This window comes from Uloborus diversus, chromosome 7 (genome assembly GCF_026930045.1).
Source record: "Uloborus diversus isolate 005 chromosome 7, Udiv.v.3.1, whole genome shotgun sequence".
NCBI lineage: Eukaryota > Metazoa > Arthropoda > Arachnida > Araneae > Uloboridae > Uloborus > Uloborus diversus.
Window position 1 is genome coordinate 81,827,148 of NC_072737.1, and position 21,451 is coordinate 81,848,598.

Here is a 21,451-nt window from a genome sequence, read left to right on the forward strand (position 1 = left end):
AGCGAACAAAATTCATCACTCCATCGGTTTCTTATATATTATTTCCCGATACTTCCAAAACGATATGAAAACTACACAGTCGGTTTAACAATGCGTCAGATAATCTTATTTGTATTGTACAGCCCTATTCATTTCCAATTCCAATGCAGACATAAAGGAATTACGTCGCTTATTTTTCCCCATTGAGTCAGTGATGCCATCTTGCATAAAGAAATACGATTGCCTGAGGCAGAAAATGTGGCGCCATATAAGTTCCATTTCTTCTAGTAGTGAAACAAAATTAATGACACAAGGAAACATGAAAGCAAAACAAGAAACCAAATTCTGCATTTATCCTCAAGAAAAATAGATACGATTTAAATAATAAAGAAAATAGCAGTAAAATAGTTTTTTTTTTTTTTTTTTAAATTTTATTTTGATTTAGAGTTTTATTCTTGATTTCCTTCCATTCACTCTCAACATCAGTGATGACATGTTGAAAAGGATTTACTATTTTCTCTTTGCGTACATAGAGAACAACATTCTAAATTTTATTAGTGCGTCAATTTAATAGTGCACTAAGAGACAGTAGCAAAAGTTAAAATTGTAAAGAAAGAAAAACGTTCTGTTAACGCAGTTTCTAAATAAACTTGTTTGTGTGTGGGCGTGTGTATGTGTGTGTATGGGGGCGTGTGTATGGGCATGCGTGTAAGAAGGAGCTGAATGTGTTTGTTTTGATTCTCAAATTGAGATTCTTCAAAATAAAACATGTGACCCCTGAGACTGTAGCATTCTACACGTTTAAAGATAGTATATACTATCCTCTATCTCCATATAGGATAATATAATCATACTATTCTCAATCTCCAAATTTAATAGAAATTGATAAAATCAGCTTCGTTAAAACAAAACAAATTTCAAAATAATTTCGCATCTGTTTCTGCATTACAGAAAACACTTTTATTAATCCAAAAAAGCTCCGAGCTACCGATTCCAAATATCATTCACAAAGATGCAGTCATTAATAAAGGGTATTAATTCAACAGCAAAACACTTGCGCGCAAAAGTTTGTAATTTACTTCCTCAAAATACTTCTTTACTGAATCTTTTTTCTACCCATTGTATACAAATAATCAATTAACACTTCTTTACTAATAATAAAGCTCAAAGTTTGTCCGGATCACTGTCGGGATCTGTCAGGATCTCTGTCGGGATATTTGTCTGGATTTCTATGATGCGCATAGCGTCTAAAGCGTTCGGCCGATTTTCATGAAATTTGGTACAAAATTAGTTTGTTGCATTGGGGTGCACACCTGGAAGCGACTTTTCAAAAATTCGATTTTGTTCTTTTTCTATTCTAATTTTAAGAACATTTTACAGCAAACTATCATAACGTGGACTAGCAAATTATCATAATGTGGACGAACAAATTACCGTAACATGGGTGAGCAAATGAACATAGCAAATCGGCGAGAAATTAATCATTCATTATTTGTAAATATACAGGCAAACCAAATGAACTTTCAATTTTCTACTATAAGCAAAGCCGTGCGGGTACCGCTGGTAATAAATAAAGCTGAAATAAGTATACAGACAGTATTCTCAAATATGAACCTTTACTTTACTTGAAAACATAAACGTTCATTTTGGAACAAACCGGAACAGAAGCTGACAGAGTTCCGGACTTTTTTCCCCCAGTGGACGTCTCAATTGTACTCCTTCATAATAAGGATCATCTTTTCCTGTTTTGAAAAATCCAGATTTGACAATCAAATCTCCCTCCACATTACTGGAGGCTGTGGCAAGTATGACAGATAGTCATAAACTGCAAGACAAATTAGACAGGGAAGAGGAGGGAGAACAAAACTCCAGTCTTCCTCAGCTCGGTTGAGCTTAACTCATAACGGAGGAAAATGAGAACATTGTCACTTTTTTCTGCTCATTAAATGTGAAGAAGGGCATCAATCATACGGTTTAAATTTAAATCTTCTTGATAATCTAAAGAGGGAGAATTTCTTCAAGATTTTCTTTTTTTTTTTTTCATTTTGTAGACAAAGAAAATGAAGTTCACTAGTTTCATACTAGCTGCTAAGTCTCTGTGGATATTTTTTAAATAAAATTAAAAGATTTTTGCATCACAAAAATCACTGCGACCAATTTTTAGAGGCCAAGTTCAAAAAAGTATTCTTAAAGTCTTTGTGTATGCTTTCAAGCAACAAAGAGCGTGTGGGGGTAATTATATAAGTACTAAGTTTTGTTTGTCCTAAAAGCAGAATCAATGGAAAAAACTGAAAAACATTTTATAAGCTTTGATTGCTAAAATCAATTATAAGTGTTATGAAATACAACGCCAGCTCAGTCATTTCCAGACTGCTGCTTCGTGCTTATTAGCACTCATCAGCCCGGCATAGGAAAGTGACTGAGCTGGAGATGGAAAACCTATTAAAGAAGCCATGAGGGCCAAACAAACTGGTAGCTAATATAGAATTAGCACAGACCAGACGAGTGACCGAAGCAATGGTTCGGTTCAACTCGAAGTGTTTTATTTGTTTACAAATAGGCAATTGCAGTACATTAAAAGTTTAAATTATTGAAATTTTTACGGTTGTAAGTAAGCAAAAAAAATCGTAACGAATCACGTGAAGAAAGGCTTAAAACTTCCTTTAAACATTAACTGTTATAATTTGAGTATTATATTAATTAGAAATTTAAACTACTTCCATCGCAAGAAAAGCTTATTCTTTCGATCGATATAGATATTTTGAACGTGTAAGAAAGTTTTCACTACAGAAAATGGAAGAATAACTGTGACACAATTATAGCTTAAACAGAAAACGCTTCCATTTGAAAGTAGAAAGAGGAGTTTAACGAGCTAACGAACAAATCATAAACTTCATGTATCTCGGTTTTTTGTTTTTCTCCCCCCAAACAGACCGTGCGTCATTTTAACTTTTCTTTTAGATTTCAACCCCAATTTTTCTTCTACCCTTTTACTGAGATGAAAAAACTGAGCAACTGTGTCATAAATTGAACGTACTTTCAACTCCTTATCTTTAAATTGTATTTTTAATATCAAAGTCACAAAATAAACTTCGCCAATACTAGAATTATTAGCTAGCGTTTTAGTTTTAACAATTTCCTCATTACTTTTGAAATTATCTTTTTGGCGACTAGGACACAGTAAAGAATGGTAATTTTTACTACAATACATGCAGAAATTCTTTACTTTGCATATTCGAGCCATACGACACATTTGAAAACATTAGAGACAAGCACCTCTTTTAATTAAAATCATTTTGACTTCGTAATCCATATGTCTAGATAACATTTTCCGTACATCTTGTTACAAAAAATACAAATAAAACTTGGCCTACCTGTAGTCTTCGAATTTGACGAGTTTACCAGAGCTGCAGCGGTTGAGGACTCCTCATAATGTTTAGCAACTTCTTTCTCCTTAGTACTATAACTGTTCCAAATTCAGTACGAGCCTTGAAAGTCTTCCAATGTTCGAACCACTTGAAAGTCTGAAAATAACTCAAGAAAAATACGGAATTTCTTCAACTCCACTTGCAGAATCATGTCTACTGGAAGAAATACTGATTGCTTGGGAACGAAGCAGAAATTCCAGAAACGCATCACTCAATGAAGAAGTCTTTAGAAACTTTAATGAATTCCTCGCAGCCAGAAGTGAAGGGGGAGGAAATCGCTCCTGTATCTTCGTTTCTAGATCATCATAGAGCGTAGGGAGATACGGCATTTTTCCTCACCATATTTAAAAAATCTCGAACGTAAATTTGCACAATCAAATCCTCTTTGACGAAACATTCTTTTATCTGCGTTATTACTTTCGGATATTTCACTGCGGTGGCCGAAAAACTCAGCACAACTCTCGCCGCCTTCAAATTTGGAACTACAGACTGTAGGAGATACTGAAATGTATGTTCTTCAGGTATGCTTGGTTCCGCGTGGATTTTTGAAAATTGACTTCAGAGAGTCAAATATTCTTTTGCATCACCAAATTTCTTGAGCTCTATCATCGGCAATTAAAATTTCCTTTTTTCAGGAACAAATTCTGCTTCAAATATAAAACTAGTTGAGATCTTCTCAATTCAAACAGATAAATAATTCAGCAAACCTGTCACGATAGACTTCTGCAGCTATACAATAATCTTCGAATTCTTTTCCAGCACCTTCTGTCGTCAAAGGAACTTCCAATCGCATATATTTTCCTTTCAGTTGTACTTCCAAAGTCAAAAGATATTTCATATCTTGACTTTATTTTAAAAGTTCTGCTTCAACCTTATTTGCACAGTTCGTGAACTTAGTTCTGAAGCATCGTCACTACTCTTTCAACTCCGTCACTTCCATGGCTTTCAAAGGAAATTTGCTGTTACGTCGAAGCCCGCGTTGGGCGCCAAAACAGTGTTACGTTTCAAAATTCGGGATTAAAATCAAAATTTCTTCAAACATAAACATCTACTCGATGTATCATAGCAGGTATCTGACTTTGACACCTGATTGTGACATGTGTTTCACCTGTTTGTGTTAACTGTGACGCAATTACAGCTTAAACAAAACATTTAATTCAGAACAAACATTACAGCACTCAAACATACGCAACAGAAGAACACGGCTACATTTCTATTCCTATTCAGAGTCACAACTGACTACAACTGTATTTATGTCGAGGACTGCATACTAAGTGCCTTGTCGGCTACATTTCCTATTCCTATTCCTATTCAGAGTCACAACTGACTACAACTGTATTTATGTCGGGGACTGCATACTAAGTGCCTTGCCTCCATTATTTTATATACCGATAGATGGCAGCACCATCACCGGATCGAACAGTTAATGAGAATTTAGAACTAGTCCAGGAGCTAATAACTACCTAGTACTGGCACCCCCAGAGGTATCGTTTCACTTGGAGGACATTGAGACCACGAGCATATTTAACGTCGCCCAGTCCCCTTTAATAACGACGGTGGGTCTTCGACCATCGAGGTTCGAACCCAGGACCCTCCGGCCCCGAATCCGACACTCTACCGATCGGGCTACCACGGCCCCTCGGCTACATTTTCTATTTCTATTCTATTCAAGAGTCAGAACTGACTACAACTGTATTTATGTCGAGGACTGCATACTAGTGCCTTGCCTCCTCGGCTACATTTAATGGAGGAAACACGCTTTCTAATTTTGTGTCTGATCGTTGCCACTCACAAGTAAAGTCTCATTCTTTTCACCGTTGCCACTCTCGAAAATTTGTTAACAAATAGGAAATAGTAAACGACAAAAATATTAAATCATTGAATTTTCTACGGTTGTGTGCAAACAAAATATATTGGCACCCATCGCTTAAAGAAAGGCTTAAAACGTCACATAAACATTAATTTTGAAAGTTACAATTTGGCTTCTATATTAATTAGAAAACTTAAACTACTTCCATCGCAAGCAGAAAAATTTATTGTGTAAGAAAGTGTCAACAACAAAAATGGAAGAATAATTCTGTTTTCAATTTATATGTAACTCAATTTAGGTCCTACAAAAATGTAACTTAGCTAAGAACACTCTCGATAAAGTCACCTTTCGAAAAATTAATTAATCAAGATAAGTAGGAACTACGGTGCCACAGACATATACAGGGTATGTTCAATAAGTATCAGGACTGGTTCGCTGTATCTTCAATGGAGCGGTAGAGAGCACTCCGTATGGTCGGCCTCAGCAGAGGGGCCTTCCATCACTCAGGTGCACTTTAATTCAATCGCCTGTGGACATGCATATAGGCAGGAGGTGGATTTTTGTGACGTGTGATTTTTTTTTTATGGTGTCATCGCGCCAACAAGGAAAGGCTGCGAAGTTTTGCTTTAAACTCGAGGAAATCCGTGCCCGAGAACCATGAGCTCATTACACAGGCTTATGGAGATGATGCCTTAAGCTGCACAAGTTTTTGAATGGCGCAAAATGTTTAAGGAATTCCGAGAGCTCGTCGAAGACGATCGATCACCGCTTCGGACGTCCGACGAGCGCTCGAACAGATGCTCAGGTGAACAAAGTGAAAAAAGGTTTTGGACGCTCACAGACGTTTAACAATTGCTTTTATTAGTGAGAAGGTCGATCTTTCAGTCGGAACCGTCCACACCATTGTATCAAGGGATCTTGCGATGAGGAAAGTGAGCGCTAAGCTGATGCCGAAAGTTTTGAGCGAGGAACAATACCTCTAGCGAGAGTAAATTTCACCTAAACCCTCCTACAGCCTAGACCTGGCTCCACCAGACTTTTTCTTGTTTCCGTGAATGAAAATGGAGCTCAAAGGAAATCAGTTCGACTCATCGAGCCGATTCAAGAGGCGACGACAAAGGTTCTCAACAGTATTTCAGAAACCGACTTCCAGCTGACTTTTGACGAATGGTAGACATGCCGAACTAAGTGTATCGATGCAGGAGGAATGTATTGCTGTTTATTACAGCGTTGTTTGTAGAATCCTTGTCCACATCGAGCCGCGCGAAATTCTAAAAAAAAAATCTCTGTAATTGTTTACCAGTGTTAAAAGGGCACGCGTCCAATGCGCCATATTATTCCTTGCGCTTTTATATGCTGCCCAAGATACTTGATTGATGCATAAATAAAGGAACAATTTTGTGCATTCATAAGCGAACAGAACTAATAAGAATGTATGGTAGAATCCATCTCAATTCAACAAGGGCTGTAATATGATTGTCTCGGATTTTTTTAATTTAACATATGTTGAAAATTCTTAAAAAAATTGGAGATACTTTTTTTTACGCAAAAAAATTCCTAGGCGGGAGATACAGGTCACCAAAGATGGCGGTCCTGTCATGATTTCTCGCTTGAGATTTTCGTCAAAATTTTTAAAGTAGATTATCTCAGGAACGATGGAACATATTTTGTTGCGGTTTGTTTTATTTAAAAGAAAATTTTTTCTTGTTTAGAAACATATGCAACATTTTGAAATATGTGCTTTAGTTTTTTTTCCGCAGTCTTTTTTAAAAAAAAATTTTTAAATAATGTTTTTGATTTTTCTCAAATATGTCAATTTCAAAATTTTTCAGTTATTTACGGTTTATTAGTACCACTGAGCGCTACGTTTCCTGAAAAGGGGAAGTTCCACTTTTTCGTTTAACAGATTTTACAGGCGTTTGAAAAAATTAGGGTTTTTAAGGAACTTTTTACGTAATTGCAGACCTGAAAATTCAAAAACATTTTTTGCAACAAGTGGGCAGAAAACACTTTTAATTAAGTTATATAGCGAAATTTTCATTTGGAGTCGCCATTTTGTTCAGGATATGAAATTTAATGAGAACATTTAGCTTAACGATTCTTTCGGCGCTACGCTGAAACGTTGCGTGGGGAAATACAGCGAATCGGCTGGAGACCGCGTTCTGGTTTTCATAAAAAATTAAACTCCTGGATCAAGTAGAGGCTCAAAATGAAAATTTCGCTATATAACTTAATTATAAGTGTTTTCTGGCCACTTGTTGAGATTTTTTTTTTTTTTTTTTAATTTTCAGGTCTGCAATTAGTTCCTTAAAAAACCTCATTTTTTCAAATGCCTCTAAAATCTGTTAAACGAAAAAGTGGAAGCTCTCCTTTTCACGGAACGTAGTACTCAGTGGTTCTAATAAACTGTAAAAAAATGAAAGTTTTTGCAATTGACATATTTAAGAAAAAGCACATACAGTGGCTCCCAAAAGTCTTCGCACACCTAAGACTTTCAACGAAATAGGCCCCAATCCATAGATTAGAATTAAGATTTCGGAATAGGTCTTATTATAAGATCTATGATCAATTTTTAACAAAACTACATAAAAGTTTTTAAAAAATATCAAAACTTATTTTTTTAAAAATCAAAAACCAAAAAGTACTGGAAATTTTATCTCACAAAAGTCTTCGTACACTTTATAAAATGTCTATATATTATTGAATAATCTAGCTTTTGATTAAGTTATTAATTAGTAGAATATCATACAGTATTCATGGCGCCTTTTAAGCGTCTGGGAATAAATTTCATTCTTTTTCTTTCTTTTTTTTGCGTAATTTCTGAGTAAGTGTTCAACCACACTTCGAGTCTTAATAGTTCTAGCTCTATTTTCGTTTTAAAGCCCTATTTTTGTAATTTAGCATCCAGATATCTCTAAATACGTTACATTAAATTAAAATCTGGAGATCGAGGGGGTATTTTCTAAATTTTAGGACAATTTTCGGGGCACTAGACGCAAACGTTGAAAGCCGTGTGCTTCTTATCGTTATCTTGATAAAAAACAAAGTTGTTTCCAATAACCAAATTTTTGGCTAAGAATTCAAAATTGGTTTTAAAATATTTAAAGGAACGGCATGATTCATTATTTCATCAAAAAATTACAAAATACCAAGTCCTGATGCTGATATGCACCCTCACACTAGAACACCTCCACCGTCCTGATTAACTGATTCAAATAAGTTCTTAAGATTAAGTTCCTAATTTTTTTCTTCTACTTACAGTTATACAAAAATTTAACCAAAAATGTTGAATTAGTTTTTATCTGTAAGTAAGACGTGATTCTAAAACGTTTTTAGCTTATTTATCATTGATTTTGCAACGAAAAGCGTAAGCTTTCTGTTTTTCGCACGATCAAGAAAATTTCTGCGGGAAGAGGTCCCATTTAATTCAGCTAATCAGAGAACTTGGCAAACAATTTTAGGTGAAAATTAAATGTAAAATGTTTTATTTAACTCTTTAGAAACTTTTACAGCAGTCAAATGTGTAATTTTCATAATTTTTTTAACTTTAAATCTCCGATCACGTTTGTCAACATTGCCGGTTGACCTTTTCTTACCTTGTTTTCGGTTCTATTCCTTTCTTTAAAGCATTTTATTAAGCACTTTCCTATACAAACAAATAAATTAACTAATTTAGAGGCATTTCAAACCAATTTACCACTACTGTGGGGAAAAAATTCAAATTCTGAATGGTGTTTGCGGTTTTTTACGAATACCAACCATTTTACAGTAATAAGCACAATATTAAGGAATAAATAAACAAAAAATTAAAGCCAAATGACTTATAAGGGTCAACACAATGCAAAAATATTAATAAAACGGCATATGATAATTTTAATCATGAATTTATTCGAAAATATTTGAGTGTACGATGACTTTTGTGGCGTGTTATTTCTCTGTCTCTTCGTTTTCAGACCCATTTCAAAAAGAAGATCCGTCAATATTTTGAAAAAACCAATGGGTTGTATTTAGAATGACATAGGAATGACGTGAAAAAATATTGGACTTCATATTCGAATTCAGTTTTGAGTTATTTTGGTTTTACTAAAAAATTTCAAAGTGTACGAACACTTTTGGGAGCCACTGTACATTATTTTAAATTTTTTTTAAAGACTGTGGAAAAAAGCTAAAGCACATATTTCAAAATGTTGCATATGCTTTCAAACAAGAAAATATACTCTTTTAAATAAAACAAACCGTAACAAAATATGCTCTATCGTTTCTGAGATAATGTACTTTAAAGATTTTGACTAAAATCCCAAGTGAGAAATCATGACAGGACCACCATCTTTGGCGGCCTGTATCTCGGCTCAGGAATTTTTTTGAGCAAAATTTAAAAAATCGTATTTTTTAATTTTTTGTGAATTTTAACGTATGTTAATTTCAAAAAAATCCGAGACCATCATGTTGCAGCCCTTGTTGAATTGACATGGATTCTACAGTATGCATTTCTTATGCAAATGTTTGATAGTGGGACTCGTTTTTGGAATTTTAAGTTGACATTATAGTAAACTAAAGTTTTCTTTAAATGAAAATAAAACTAAAGAAACTGCTAGTTATCTTAAAAGACTATAAGCTATGCAGAAGGGGGCGGGGGAGTCAGTGTGCAACGAAAAAGCATTTTCTACCCTTTTTTTACATAATGCGTAACATCAAGTTGTTCAAAAGTAAAAATTGAATTCCAATCAGTGTTTTTAACCCCGAAGCAACAAGAAAGGGAATTATAAGTTTGATGTGTCTAGTGGGAGTATCTTCGTAACAGGGGTCTGTGGCATCTTAGCTCCTAAACGAATGAACCGATTTCGATAATTTTGTTTGAAGAGTAGAGATGTAAAATTTCCGGAAATTTCGAAGTGGCGGAGAAAAAAACGGTTTTTTACCGGGTTTTTTCGGGAGATTGGAAAAAATGGAAAAATTGATTTTTTTATGAATAAAAATAGGATTTCTTAATACATAGCTCTGTGTTTCTTGGAACATATAAAGGGTTAAGCATTAAAAAATATATGCAATCCAAACATCTTCTTTTTCTGTTTGACAGAAGTACACATAAAGGTTAAGTTTAGATAGAAAATAAAACTTGTTTTTTTTATAATTGAGAGCATTCTTGGTCAAACATAGAAAAAGACTGATAGGTATTTTAAAGTTGTTTAACCAAGTAGAAACACAGTTCGTTTCCTTATTGTGCCTCTGCAAACAGTATTTGATGAGGTATGCTGCTTCAAGAGGTATGGAAATGATAGTCGATGTCCAGAAAGTGTACAAAAACGAACAGTGAACATCCAAAATTGAACAACTGATGTAGTTAAATATAATTGCATTTTCTTTAATTGAAAACGGTGCAAAACAAATAAAAAGTACATGTATCTTGATTTCAATTTCAGAAATACAAATTTTCTAAAACGAATTAAACTATAATAGTCTAAAAACCAACATTTTGCCAATTTTGAAAAATTTTTTTGCTTGTTTGATTTTTATAAAACTTTAATTTCAAAAATTAGTATCCATTTCATTTTCTTTTCTTCAGGCTCTTTACAAATTAAAGCCTTCAGTAGTTGACACTGCAGTAACAATTGACAATTTTAAAGAAAATAATCAATTAACATGATAAGCACAAGTGCTGAAATTCAACTAATAATAAGCTTAAAGGTAAACTTTGCAAATTTAAACACGATTTTATAATGTTTATAATTGTTGTACAATTTTATAAATTTTTGTTGTGCAATGGGGTCGTTTCCGATATTTTAAAAGTATTTTTTCTGAAACAGCATGCTTAAAAACATAGGATTTAATAGTTTTTTAAATGATTTGACGAAGTTTAATATTTTTTAACTTTTTTTATTGGTGCGCAGATTGATTTTTTTTTCTTTGCGCTTCTGCACATGACATCACAAGTGATGAAATGCCATTTACTAATCCCATCAGCGCACAGAGCAAATTATCATAACTTGGCATCGCGGTTGACAGCAAAGCGTAAACATTCTGCTTACGCTTTGCCAAAGCGTGCTTAGCGTGCCAAAGCACATCACTTGTGACGTCATAAAGACCAAGCCTTATTTCCGAAATCGGACAGTTAAGAAAATTGAATAAAAAATAACTGTTGGAAATATAAAAAAAATTCTGGCTGAACGTTTTTTTAAATTTATTTATTCATTTATTTTTACTTTTTCTGTCAATTTCAGTGACTAAACGTAATACTTCTTATTGAAAGAAACAACCCCATTGTTGTGTAATTTCTCTTGTTAGTATATTTTTCTCTTCATAAGTGTCAATTATTAATGCAGGTGTCGGCAACCGGAGGCTTTACCTTAGTTAAAGGCAAGCAGCCATCTACACCCTAGCCATACATTATGTTAACTGATTTATATGTCTTTTCTGATTAAATATGAAGGTTAGAAACATTATTCCACTCTCATATTGTCCTTTTAGGCGAGTTTCGTAGAACTTATGCTTGCCCAAACGTAGAATTAACACTTACTTTTGCCATTGCGCCTAATTCAAATGCATCAAATAACTCTTGCGTATCCTACCTCAAATGAAAAGCATCACAACTTAAACTCATATAACAACTCAAGCGGATTAAAGAGATTTTCGTACATAAATGTCCCTATTTCTTGAGAGCAATTCAATGTCTTTTTCTATGGCATCCATTCGGCGTTCAATATCTATCTTTTGCTCAGTCTGAACCAATGTGTCTGTCTGGACTGGTAATGACAGATACCTTCTCAGAAGTTCCTTCCAGTTCCGGACAAGACCCTAAAAGAACAATTTAGAAAAGTTAATTCCTGTTGGAAAGAGCGTTTTTAAAAAAATTGATGAAACGGAATTTTTTTTTCCCTCTGAATGATCAGTCACATTTTCCTATCTCAATACTCTAGTCATAAGATAAGGGTATATAAATACCTTTATGCTGAACAGTAAAGTAAGAGAAAACAACGTCAAAAAGCATAAATTGCAGATTGCTGCAGACACGTGTTTCGGCGTTATAAGGAACGCCTTTTTCAATGCAAAAAGTAATGAGCTTATGAATGAAAAGACATCCGATTCGGATGTCTTTTCACGGAGCGGTGTTGTCTCACGGAGCGGTGATCACAGATGTCACTGCTCGTATAATGCTTAAATATTAAAACATTACTACTAAAAATAATGCACTGATATTATGGGTGATCAGTGTAAGTACAGTAAACTCCTAATTATCCAAAGAATAGGGTGACATGGTAACCGCGGATAAATGAATTTCGCGGATAATTCGCAAAATCAATTAAAAGTGAGATAGCTAACACAATCAACACTCGCACATACTTTTAAACTGTGCCAGCAATGACCCTAAATAAAAGTCGCCAAATTTGGTGACATTTAGCAATTTCTAGCCAAATTTGGAGCAAAAAATAAGTTGCCAAAAATGATAACAACTTAGCGATATCTCTTTAATTTCTCTCCAATCCGTAGCAGTCACTCCAAGTAGATATGACATCACCATCATGTAAGTCGCCGCAGGACCCGAACATTACCGTCGACCGGAATCTAGTCAGCATAACTGACAGAATAATACCTAAATGTTATAACATTACTGTTAAGTAATGTTATAACATTTAGGAAAAGTTTTTTGAAAAAAGTTTAATAGTTTATACGGGGTTTCCAAAAGTAACTTTCCCGATATACGGAGTCTTAGCGGCCTATTCACTGAACCTAACGATCCAAAATTTTAGATACGGTTATTTGAAGGAATGCGTTTGAGATTGATGATTTTAAACAACACGCAGTGATCCCATAGCTGCGGTTACAGTGATAGAATCTCAAAATTTTCAAATGACAACACCCACTTTTTCCTTGAGCAAATTGATTAGTGTAATTGATGAGCCAGAAATGGCGTTGGATTGATCGACGTGTGATGAAAATTGTTTGTTCGAAAATTTAAGCACTGACTGAGGAAACACGCTTTCCGCTCAGCATTTTAAAGATTTTTTCCTTAAGCTTTGCACATGGTGTTTAGTGGTTGGTGATTCTCTTACTGTCTTACTCTGTGAGTTATGCAAAATGCTTCACCTTTATATTGTCACTAGGATAAACAATTTTCATCTTTGCAGTTTTTGTCACACGCCACTCGTTACAACGAAATTTGAGGTTTTTCAAAACGAGGATCAATTTGCGCAAGAAAAATGTGGGTGTTACAATTCGAAATTTCCGAAATATAACAGAATCTGTGTTATTACTATGTTGTTTAACATTATCGCTATTAGGAGAACATTTGTTCAAATAATCGTATAAAAAATTTTGGTTCTATTGGTTCAGCGGACATGCGACTAGTCAAAAAAAAAAAACAAAAGTAGCATTATATTTTATCTTAAGCTAAAAAATGTTTGTAATCACTTTGGTTCCGAGAAAAAAGCTTTAAAATCAGCATAAGTTCATTGTTTGACAGTTCTAGTCAACTACTGGTATTAATTGCATTTTGGATAACCAGTAGTTGATCACTCCTCAATCCCAGCAAAAATGTTTAGTAAATTGATGCAATTTTTTTTATTTACTTAGTATAAACATGGATGATCAGCATATATCAGTAAATGAACCTATCAAATAAAATTTAACGTCAGGGAATACGATTACATATTTTATCTCATGACAATTCTCACTAGTAAGAAAAGTGAATTTCTTGAAATATTTTACATGTCTTTGTAATTGTACCGTCCTAACCTCCATTCAACACTTTAGTTACAACTATAAATTATAAGAGAACACTTCATGGGATGCTATAACTTAGTTTCAGCAATCAGATTAAAAATATCTACTTATTTATTCTTTTGTACATAATAGTGCTCGAGTGACCAATTACTGGCAGGTGGTCAACTACTGGGGAATCACCCTATTTTCTACTGAAGTAATGAAACGTTCATCTTATGTACCTCAAAAATCTGCTTCTTCGTCTCATCTTTTAATTTCTGCGGTATTTGCTTCAATTGCTCTTCATAAATGAATTTTAGAAATTCCTGTCTATGAGCTTCTAAGCTATCTCGGATCCCGGCGAAGATACTTCGGTACTTCTCCATAATCCTAAACAATATATATTAAATGCTTTACATTATATGAAAAATACAGTAGTTTGTCTTTGTGACTGAAAAACATCGAAAGACCAAAATTTCTTTTATTCAGATATAAGAAGTTTTTGTTATGTAAAATAGTACATTTTTTTTTAACTTTCAGTGCGTATTTTAATCATTTTTAGTATATACCAGCAATCACATGATGTTTTAGTGCCTATAATCTAAACTCTCTTTATTATTAATGACAAGCTTTCTAAAAGCTTCCAAATAGTTGTAAAAAATAATTTTCAAACGCTTATTTTATGTTTAAATATATTAAATGCTTTGCTAGGCTGTAATATACATTAATATATATTAAATGCTGTAATATATATTAATATATACTAAATGCTGTAATATATATTAAATGCTTTACTATGATGTAATATATATTAATATATACTAAATGCTGTAATATACTTATATGAAATGCTTTACATTATATGAAATGCTTTACATTATATGTAAAGCACAGTAGTATGTCTTTGTTACTGAAAAACATCGAAAGGCGAAAATTTCTTTTATTCAGATATAAGAAGTTTTTGTTATGTAAAAAAGTAGATTTTTTTTTTTACTTTCAGCGCGTACTTCAATCATTTTTAGTATATACCAGTAAGCATATGATGTTTTAGTGCCTATAATTCAAACTCTCTTTATTATTAATGACAAACTTTCTAAAAGCTTCCAAGTAGTAGTAAAAAATAATTTTCAAACACTTATTTTATGTTTTACGCTCCCAGAAACTAAATCATTGCAAACAACCAAAACTTTGTCGAGAGAAGAAAAAAAAATCTCTCAATATTCAATTTACCTCTTTTTGCAAGTACTTCGGAACAAGTCCTGAGTGTTCCAAATCAATTGAATTTCCTTTTCTATCGTCCACAAGCCTAGGATTAGGGGTTGACGCAGGACGCCTTATTACATTAAGAGCATTTTCCCTGATGAAATTCCTCTTAGAAGTGTCTCTTAAAATCATTCCTTCCTGATCCATTGTTGTTTGTGATTTAGTCTTAGTCCTTTGCTGTTCTTTGCATTCACAGCGAGCTTGTTTTGTGTCTGAAACATAAGTAAAACGTTAAAATGGTGTGCTTTTTGAAAATTCGAATCTATTTTCAATGGTGGAAAAAATATATTTGGGACAAATATGCAGCCACAGTATTCTCATTTCTCCAGACAGAAAAGTTGAAAATTATATCTTAAACCTTCTAGTCTTTGCCCCAAATACATTTCATAAAATTCAGGGGAGGAAACAAAGGGAGTATTGTGGGGGTCATGACTCCCCCCCCCCCCGTCTTAGTCTCATAATTCTTATTAAACAGTAGTCCTTATTAAACATCCTTCTTTGAAAATGATGTTGTACTTTTCTTACGGTGTATAAAATCTTCATTTATAATAGTTAATAGCAAAAGAATTTCTTTTTGTGACGATTTTGAATTATCTTATTGTTTTTTTGAGTGTCGATCAACTCAAAGACATCAAAAAGTGCATGCGATTAGATCCTTCCTTTTACATCAAAAGCAAACGAAAGCTTTGGCACTTTCATTCAGAAATTAAAGTACAATCTGTCTTCTAGGGGGAATCTAACTTGTAAATGAATGATCGTAGAAGCACTAAATTGGAGTAAATATACATTAAACACATGTTTATTGGATATACTATAGAAACGTGCATAACTTTAACGCAAAAATGCTTACAACAGAAAACGCACTCTTGGCGGAAAAGCTCATTCTTGGAGATAACAATACATTACCGATTTATATGGAAAATATCATAAAAACATAACAAATAAGAGTTCAATTATAATCCAAGAGCCCAGGGCCGCCAGACCAAACTTATTTTCTAAGTAACAAAATGTGTAAGACAGAATAGAGTTAGCATGTACTTTGAACGTACGCGTAATTATTAACTTGGACCGAGGGCCAATTTGCAGGTACTGGGTACTGAATGTACGAAAAAACAGTGCTAACCTAACTTATTTTCTAAGTCTCAGTTTTTATATTATGATACTCAGGGAGCTATTCCAAAACATTTTGTAAGCTGCCAGACAAATCGCATGGGCCAAACATCCCGCCAGACACAGTTAAAACAACCTACCAAACTTCCAGACACGTCCCGTGGGCACTAATGGCTGCCAGTGGCGCAAACTTACTTATTTTCTAAGTCTCAATTTCTACATTATGATACTCAGGGAACTATTACAATGCATTTTGGAAGCTGCCAGACCAATCGCATGGGCCAAACATCCCGCCAGACAAAACTGAATATACGCAAAAACAGTGCTAACCTAACTTACTTTCTAAGTCTCAATTTTTATATTATGATACTCAAAGAGCTATTCCAACACATTTTATAAGCTGCCAGACCAGTACCATGGGCCAAACATCCCGCCAGACACAGGTAAAACAACCTATCAAACTGCCAGACACTTCCCGTGGGCACTAATGGCTGCCAGTGGCGCAACCTTACTTATTTTCTAAGTCTCAATTTTTATATTATGATACTCAGGAAACTGTTCCAAAACATTTTGTAAGCAGCCAGACCAATCGTGTGGGCAAAACATCTCGCCAGACACAGTTAAAACGTCGCTGTGAGTACGAGCGTGTGAAAAATCAGCACTCAGAAAATAAGTAAAGTTTTCACTGTTTTTGCGAACATTCAGTACCCAGTATCTGAAATTTGGCACTCGGTCTAAGTTAGCAGGCATAACTGTGGGACCTGATGAAAAAAACGTTAAATGTGGAGAAAACGAAGATTCGGGGGACGTAAAATCGGGGAACAATATTGCTTTTTCAAAGCAGACGATATTTTTCAGTGCTTAAGCACAAGAATAATAGCGTCGCGCTCGTACTCAGAGCGACGTTTTAACTGTGTCTGGCGGGATGTTTGGCCCATACGATTGGTCTGGCTGCTTACAAAATGTTTTGGAACAGTTCCTTGAGTATCAAAATATAAAAATTAAGACTAAGAAAATAAGTAAGGTTGCGCCACTGGCAGCCATTAGTGCCCACGGGACGTGTCTGGCAGTTTGGTAGGTTGTTTTACCTGTGTCTAGCGGGATGTTTGGCCCATGCTACTGGTCTGGCAGCTTACAAAATGTGTTGGAATAGCTCTTTGAGTATCATAATATAAAAATTGAGACTTAGAAATTAAGTTAGGTTAGCACTGTTTTTGCGTATATTCAGTTTTGTCTGGCGGGATGTTTGGCCCATGCGATTGGTCTGGCAGCTTCCAAAATGCATTGTAATAGTTCCCTGAGTATCATAATATAGAAATTGAGACTTAGAAAACAAGTAAGGTTGCGCCACTGGCAGCCATTAGTGCCCACGGAACGTGTCTGGAAGTTTGGTAGGTTGTTTTAACTGTGTCTGGCCTGGATGTTTGGCCCATGCGATTGGTCTGGCAGCTTACAAAATGTCTTGGAATAGCTCCCTGAGTATCATAATATAAAAACTGAGACTTATAAAATGAAATAATAGTTTAAAAAACTAAAAAAACACGCTTTCGTAGCAAAATGAACTAAAAAGTGAAAAATAATCTTTGGAAGGTAGTAGTTGACCAATCACTTAATTTTAATGTAATACAAAAAAGCGTGGGGTGCTGTCTATTTACATTTTTGCTTGGACATTAAATGGAAGAAATTCAAGACAACTGATAAGAAGCCCCCACGGTTTTTTGTATTCCATTAAAATTAAGTGATTGGTCAACTACTACCATCCAAAGATTATTTTTCACTTTTTAGTTCATTTTGCTACGAAAGCGTGTTTTTTTAGTTTTTTAAACTATTATTTTATTTTTCTGTTTTTTAGTCTTTTGTTGGAAAATTATCAGGCAAAGTTTTTTTTTTTTTTTTTTTTTTTTTTTTTTTCTTGTGCGGTATATGAAAATTTGAATCAGATTGGGACTTAATTGACGAAATTATTTATGAAACGAGTGCGAGGCAATATCTCAAAGTTAAGACAAGGGCACCCCGATGGGAAGCTACTGTGAGTCATCGATGTATGTTTGCGGAAATCATATTTACATTACTTTGAAAATTTGAGATGCATTTGAATAAAAGTTTTGTTCAACAATGGTCTCATCAGCAATAAATTTCCAATTGAAGGCTCACCTCAATTTTGGCATGAAATTAGTTAAAAACAGTTATATTTCATGTTCTAATTACCTTGGAACATTGGAACAAATTTTGTCTGATGCAGAAAAATTAAAGGTTTTTGTAGATATTTTTAAATAATTTTTGCGAGTATTTTTTAATGTATTTTTTTTTATTTTTCCTTCTTCACATTGTTGGATTTATGCCAAAATATTGATTAAAATTGGAGGAAACTCACAATTAAAAGAGTTAATTAATTAATTTGATTATAGAATATTGCATTGCCATCGGGTCTGAGATCGCGTGCCAAATTTCAAAAGAATCCGATCGCAGGAAGTGGGCGAAATTTGAGCTGCAAGATTCCATTACAAGATACATACATACATACATACATACATACATACATACATACATACATACATACAGGTGAAGCTAATAAAAGCGTGTTAATAAGTTAGGTTAGCACTGTTTTTTCGTACATTCAGTATCCAGTACCTGCAAATTGGCCCTCGGTCCAAGTTAATAATTACGCGTACGTTCAAAGTACATGCTAACTCTACTTTGCCCTACACATTCTGTTACTTAGAAAATAAGTTAGGTCTGGCGGCCCTGGGCTCTCCGTCTATTAGGAATGTATCCACTTGGGTGGTTCAAAAAATCTTTTTTCAGCTAGAATCCAAGACACCCCCTATTTTTTTGAGCAATCACGATTGCTTATTGTTTTTATTTGACTGTTTTGGAGTGCTATCATTTTATTTTCCCACCAGCACCCTCTGCCAGCACCACCGTCGCGTCGACCGGCCTCACGATGCTGTTCTCTTGCGAAAACCGTCTCCAGGTTGCGTCGATATCCTACACACACACGCCTACACACACATACACACACTCATGCCTGCGACAGACAAAAACACACACTCCTACACACACACACACATACACACACTCATGCCTGCACACAGATACAAACACATATGCCTACATACACATACGCACACGAACGCCTACGCACACACGCGCGTACACACACAGCACTGCATACACAACACGCACACACATGCATACATACACACACACGCGTCTACACAAACGCACACCCATGCGCCTACACAAACACACACGCGCATTCATACACACACACGCTCGTGATTGCGAAAAACATAATTTGAATTCAAGATGCCAAAAATTCAAATTAAATATATATTGTTTTTTTACTTTTTTTTTTAGACTTACTAATAGTAATATGCTGTAAAATTTTTAGCTTCTTACTCAAATCTTAAGAGGGTGCTCAATGACCCCTCTATTGAACATTACCCGTAGCAAAGAAAATGCCATAAATTTAAGAAACATTATTTCCCCAGCTGGGTTTTTTTTTTAAATAATTATTTTATTGCTATGTGTATGCATACTACTAGTGTGAATTATAATATGTAGCATTGTTTTTTCAGTTCGATGCATTTTTAAACCCCTCTCCCCATACTTGTGAAGATTGGGGCAGGGGTTTGAGCTTCCTCTTTCGGTTGAAATGGGAAGCTGAATTCCTCCAGTATATTACTATTCACAAGTATAAAAAAATATTGAAGAATGTCCCGTTATTTAGAAGAAACTTTTTTTTTTACATGTATTTGTGAACTACCCTAGTACCCCCTGTTTCTTAAATTCATTGATGGCATAGATAGATCAGGCAGTAAACTCAGCTGTTGGACACTGAAAGGAGAAGCAAAGACCAGACATGAAGTAAGTCTTGTTTTAACTCATGTAACGACCTTGAAGGAGGACTTAAAGAAGCAAAATGTCAGTCAAGATGGTCACAAAAATTTCCCGTCGGATTCAGGTCTGGAAATTGTGGCGGCTATCCCATTAGCTCCAAACCGCTACTCTTCAGATTGTCCGTGTAATCTTTACTAATAATAAAGCTGAAAGTCTGGATCTCTGTCTGGATGTTTGTTACGCGCATAGCGCCTAGACTGTTTGGCCGATTTTCATGAAATTTGGCACAAAATTAGTTCGCAACATAGGGGTGTGCACTTTGAAGCCATGTTTTGAAAATTCGATTTTGTTCTTTTTCTATTCCAATTTTAAGAACATTTTACCGAGCAAATTATCATAACGTGGCCAAGCAAATTATCATAACATGGCCGAGCAAATTATTATAATGTGTACAAGCGAATTACCATACCATGGGCAAGCAAATGAACATAACAAATTGGCAAAAAATTCATCATCCATTATTTGTAAATATACAGGCCCACCAAATGAATTAATTTTTCTACTACGGGCAAAGCCGTGTGGGAACCGCTAGTCAAATATATTTCGCGAAAAAAAGCTGTCAAACTGGATTAAGGTTGAAGTTAGAACGGGAAATTTTCGTGCGTGCATGTCGCACAAGGGAACTGTATAAAGAAAAAACTATCAAATAACCATATTTGTCTTCTTTCATCGTATGGTCTATAGGTTTCAATATAAACCTTCAATATGCAATTCATTTGATCTGTATAATTTAGAGACAAATAAACTAAGTTCGTTCCAGACAAAATAATAAATAAAAAATATACCTACCTTTGTATTCTTGTTTAATTCCGCTGTACTTTTTTAAGTACTCGTAAGGATTTCTAGCAGTTGTTGGAACATGACCCATTGTTTTTGGGACCTTGGACTTCACCTGCCTGTAAAATTCCTTAACACGTTCTCTATGCTTTGATTGATACCTTAAAAGAGAATACTATGCTCGTACCCAATCAAGACTTCGTTATTACGTGTTTCTATTGTATTTTCATACAGTTTAAGATTCCTTCCACTTTTCAAGTTTAATTCCCAGATTTTACAAGTATATATTTTATAAAGAATTAATTAAATTTCTAAAATAGTAATGATAATAATAATAACTTTGACATTCAATAACAGAAAGGCCTAGTTAAAAAAGGCTACACCACTCTCGTTCTGCAGCTCTTTTATACTGTTCAACCACGGATTGCATGGAATTTTCAAATGTCCAGATAAGACGAATCTAAGTGAATAAGGGGGAAAAGTA

The 21,451-nt window shown here is 34.5% G+C and overlaps 1 protein-coding gene across 1 annotated transcript; it reads right to left on the reverse strand.

Moving 5' to 3' along the window:
• Positions 1-14,259: 14,259 nt before the first annotated feature.
• Positions 14,260-21,058, reverse strand: LOC129226761 (enkurin-like). Its single transcript, XM_054861390.1, has 3 exons — positions 20,980-21,058; positions 15,145-15,389; positions 14,260-14,304 (listed from the first exon to the last, which is right to left on the reverse strand). Exons 1-3 carry the CDS (start codon positions 21,056-21,058, stop codon positions 14,260-14,262), a joined length of 369 nt encoding a protein of 122 aa, XP_054717365.1.
• Positions 21,059-21,451: the final 393 nt, after the last annotated feature.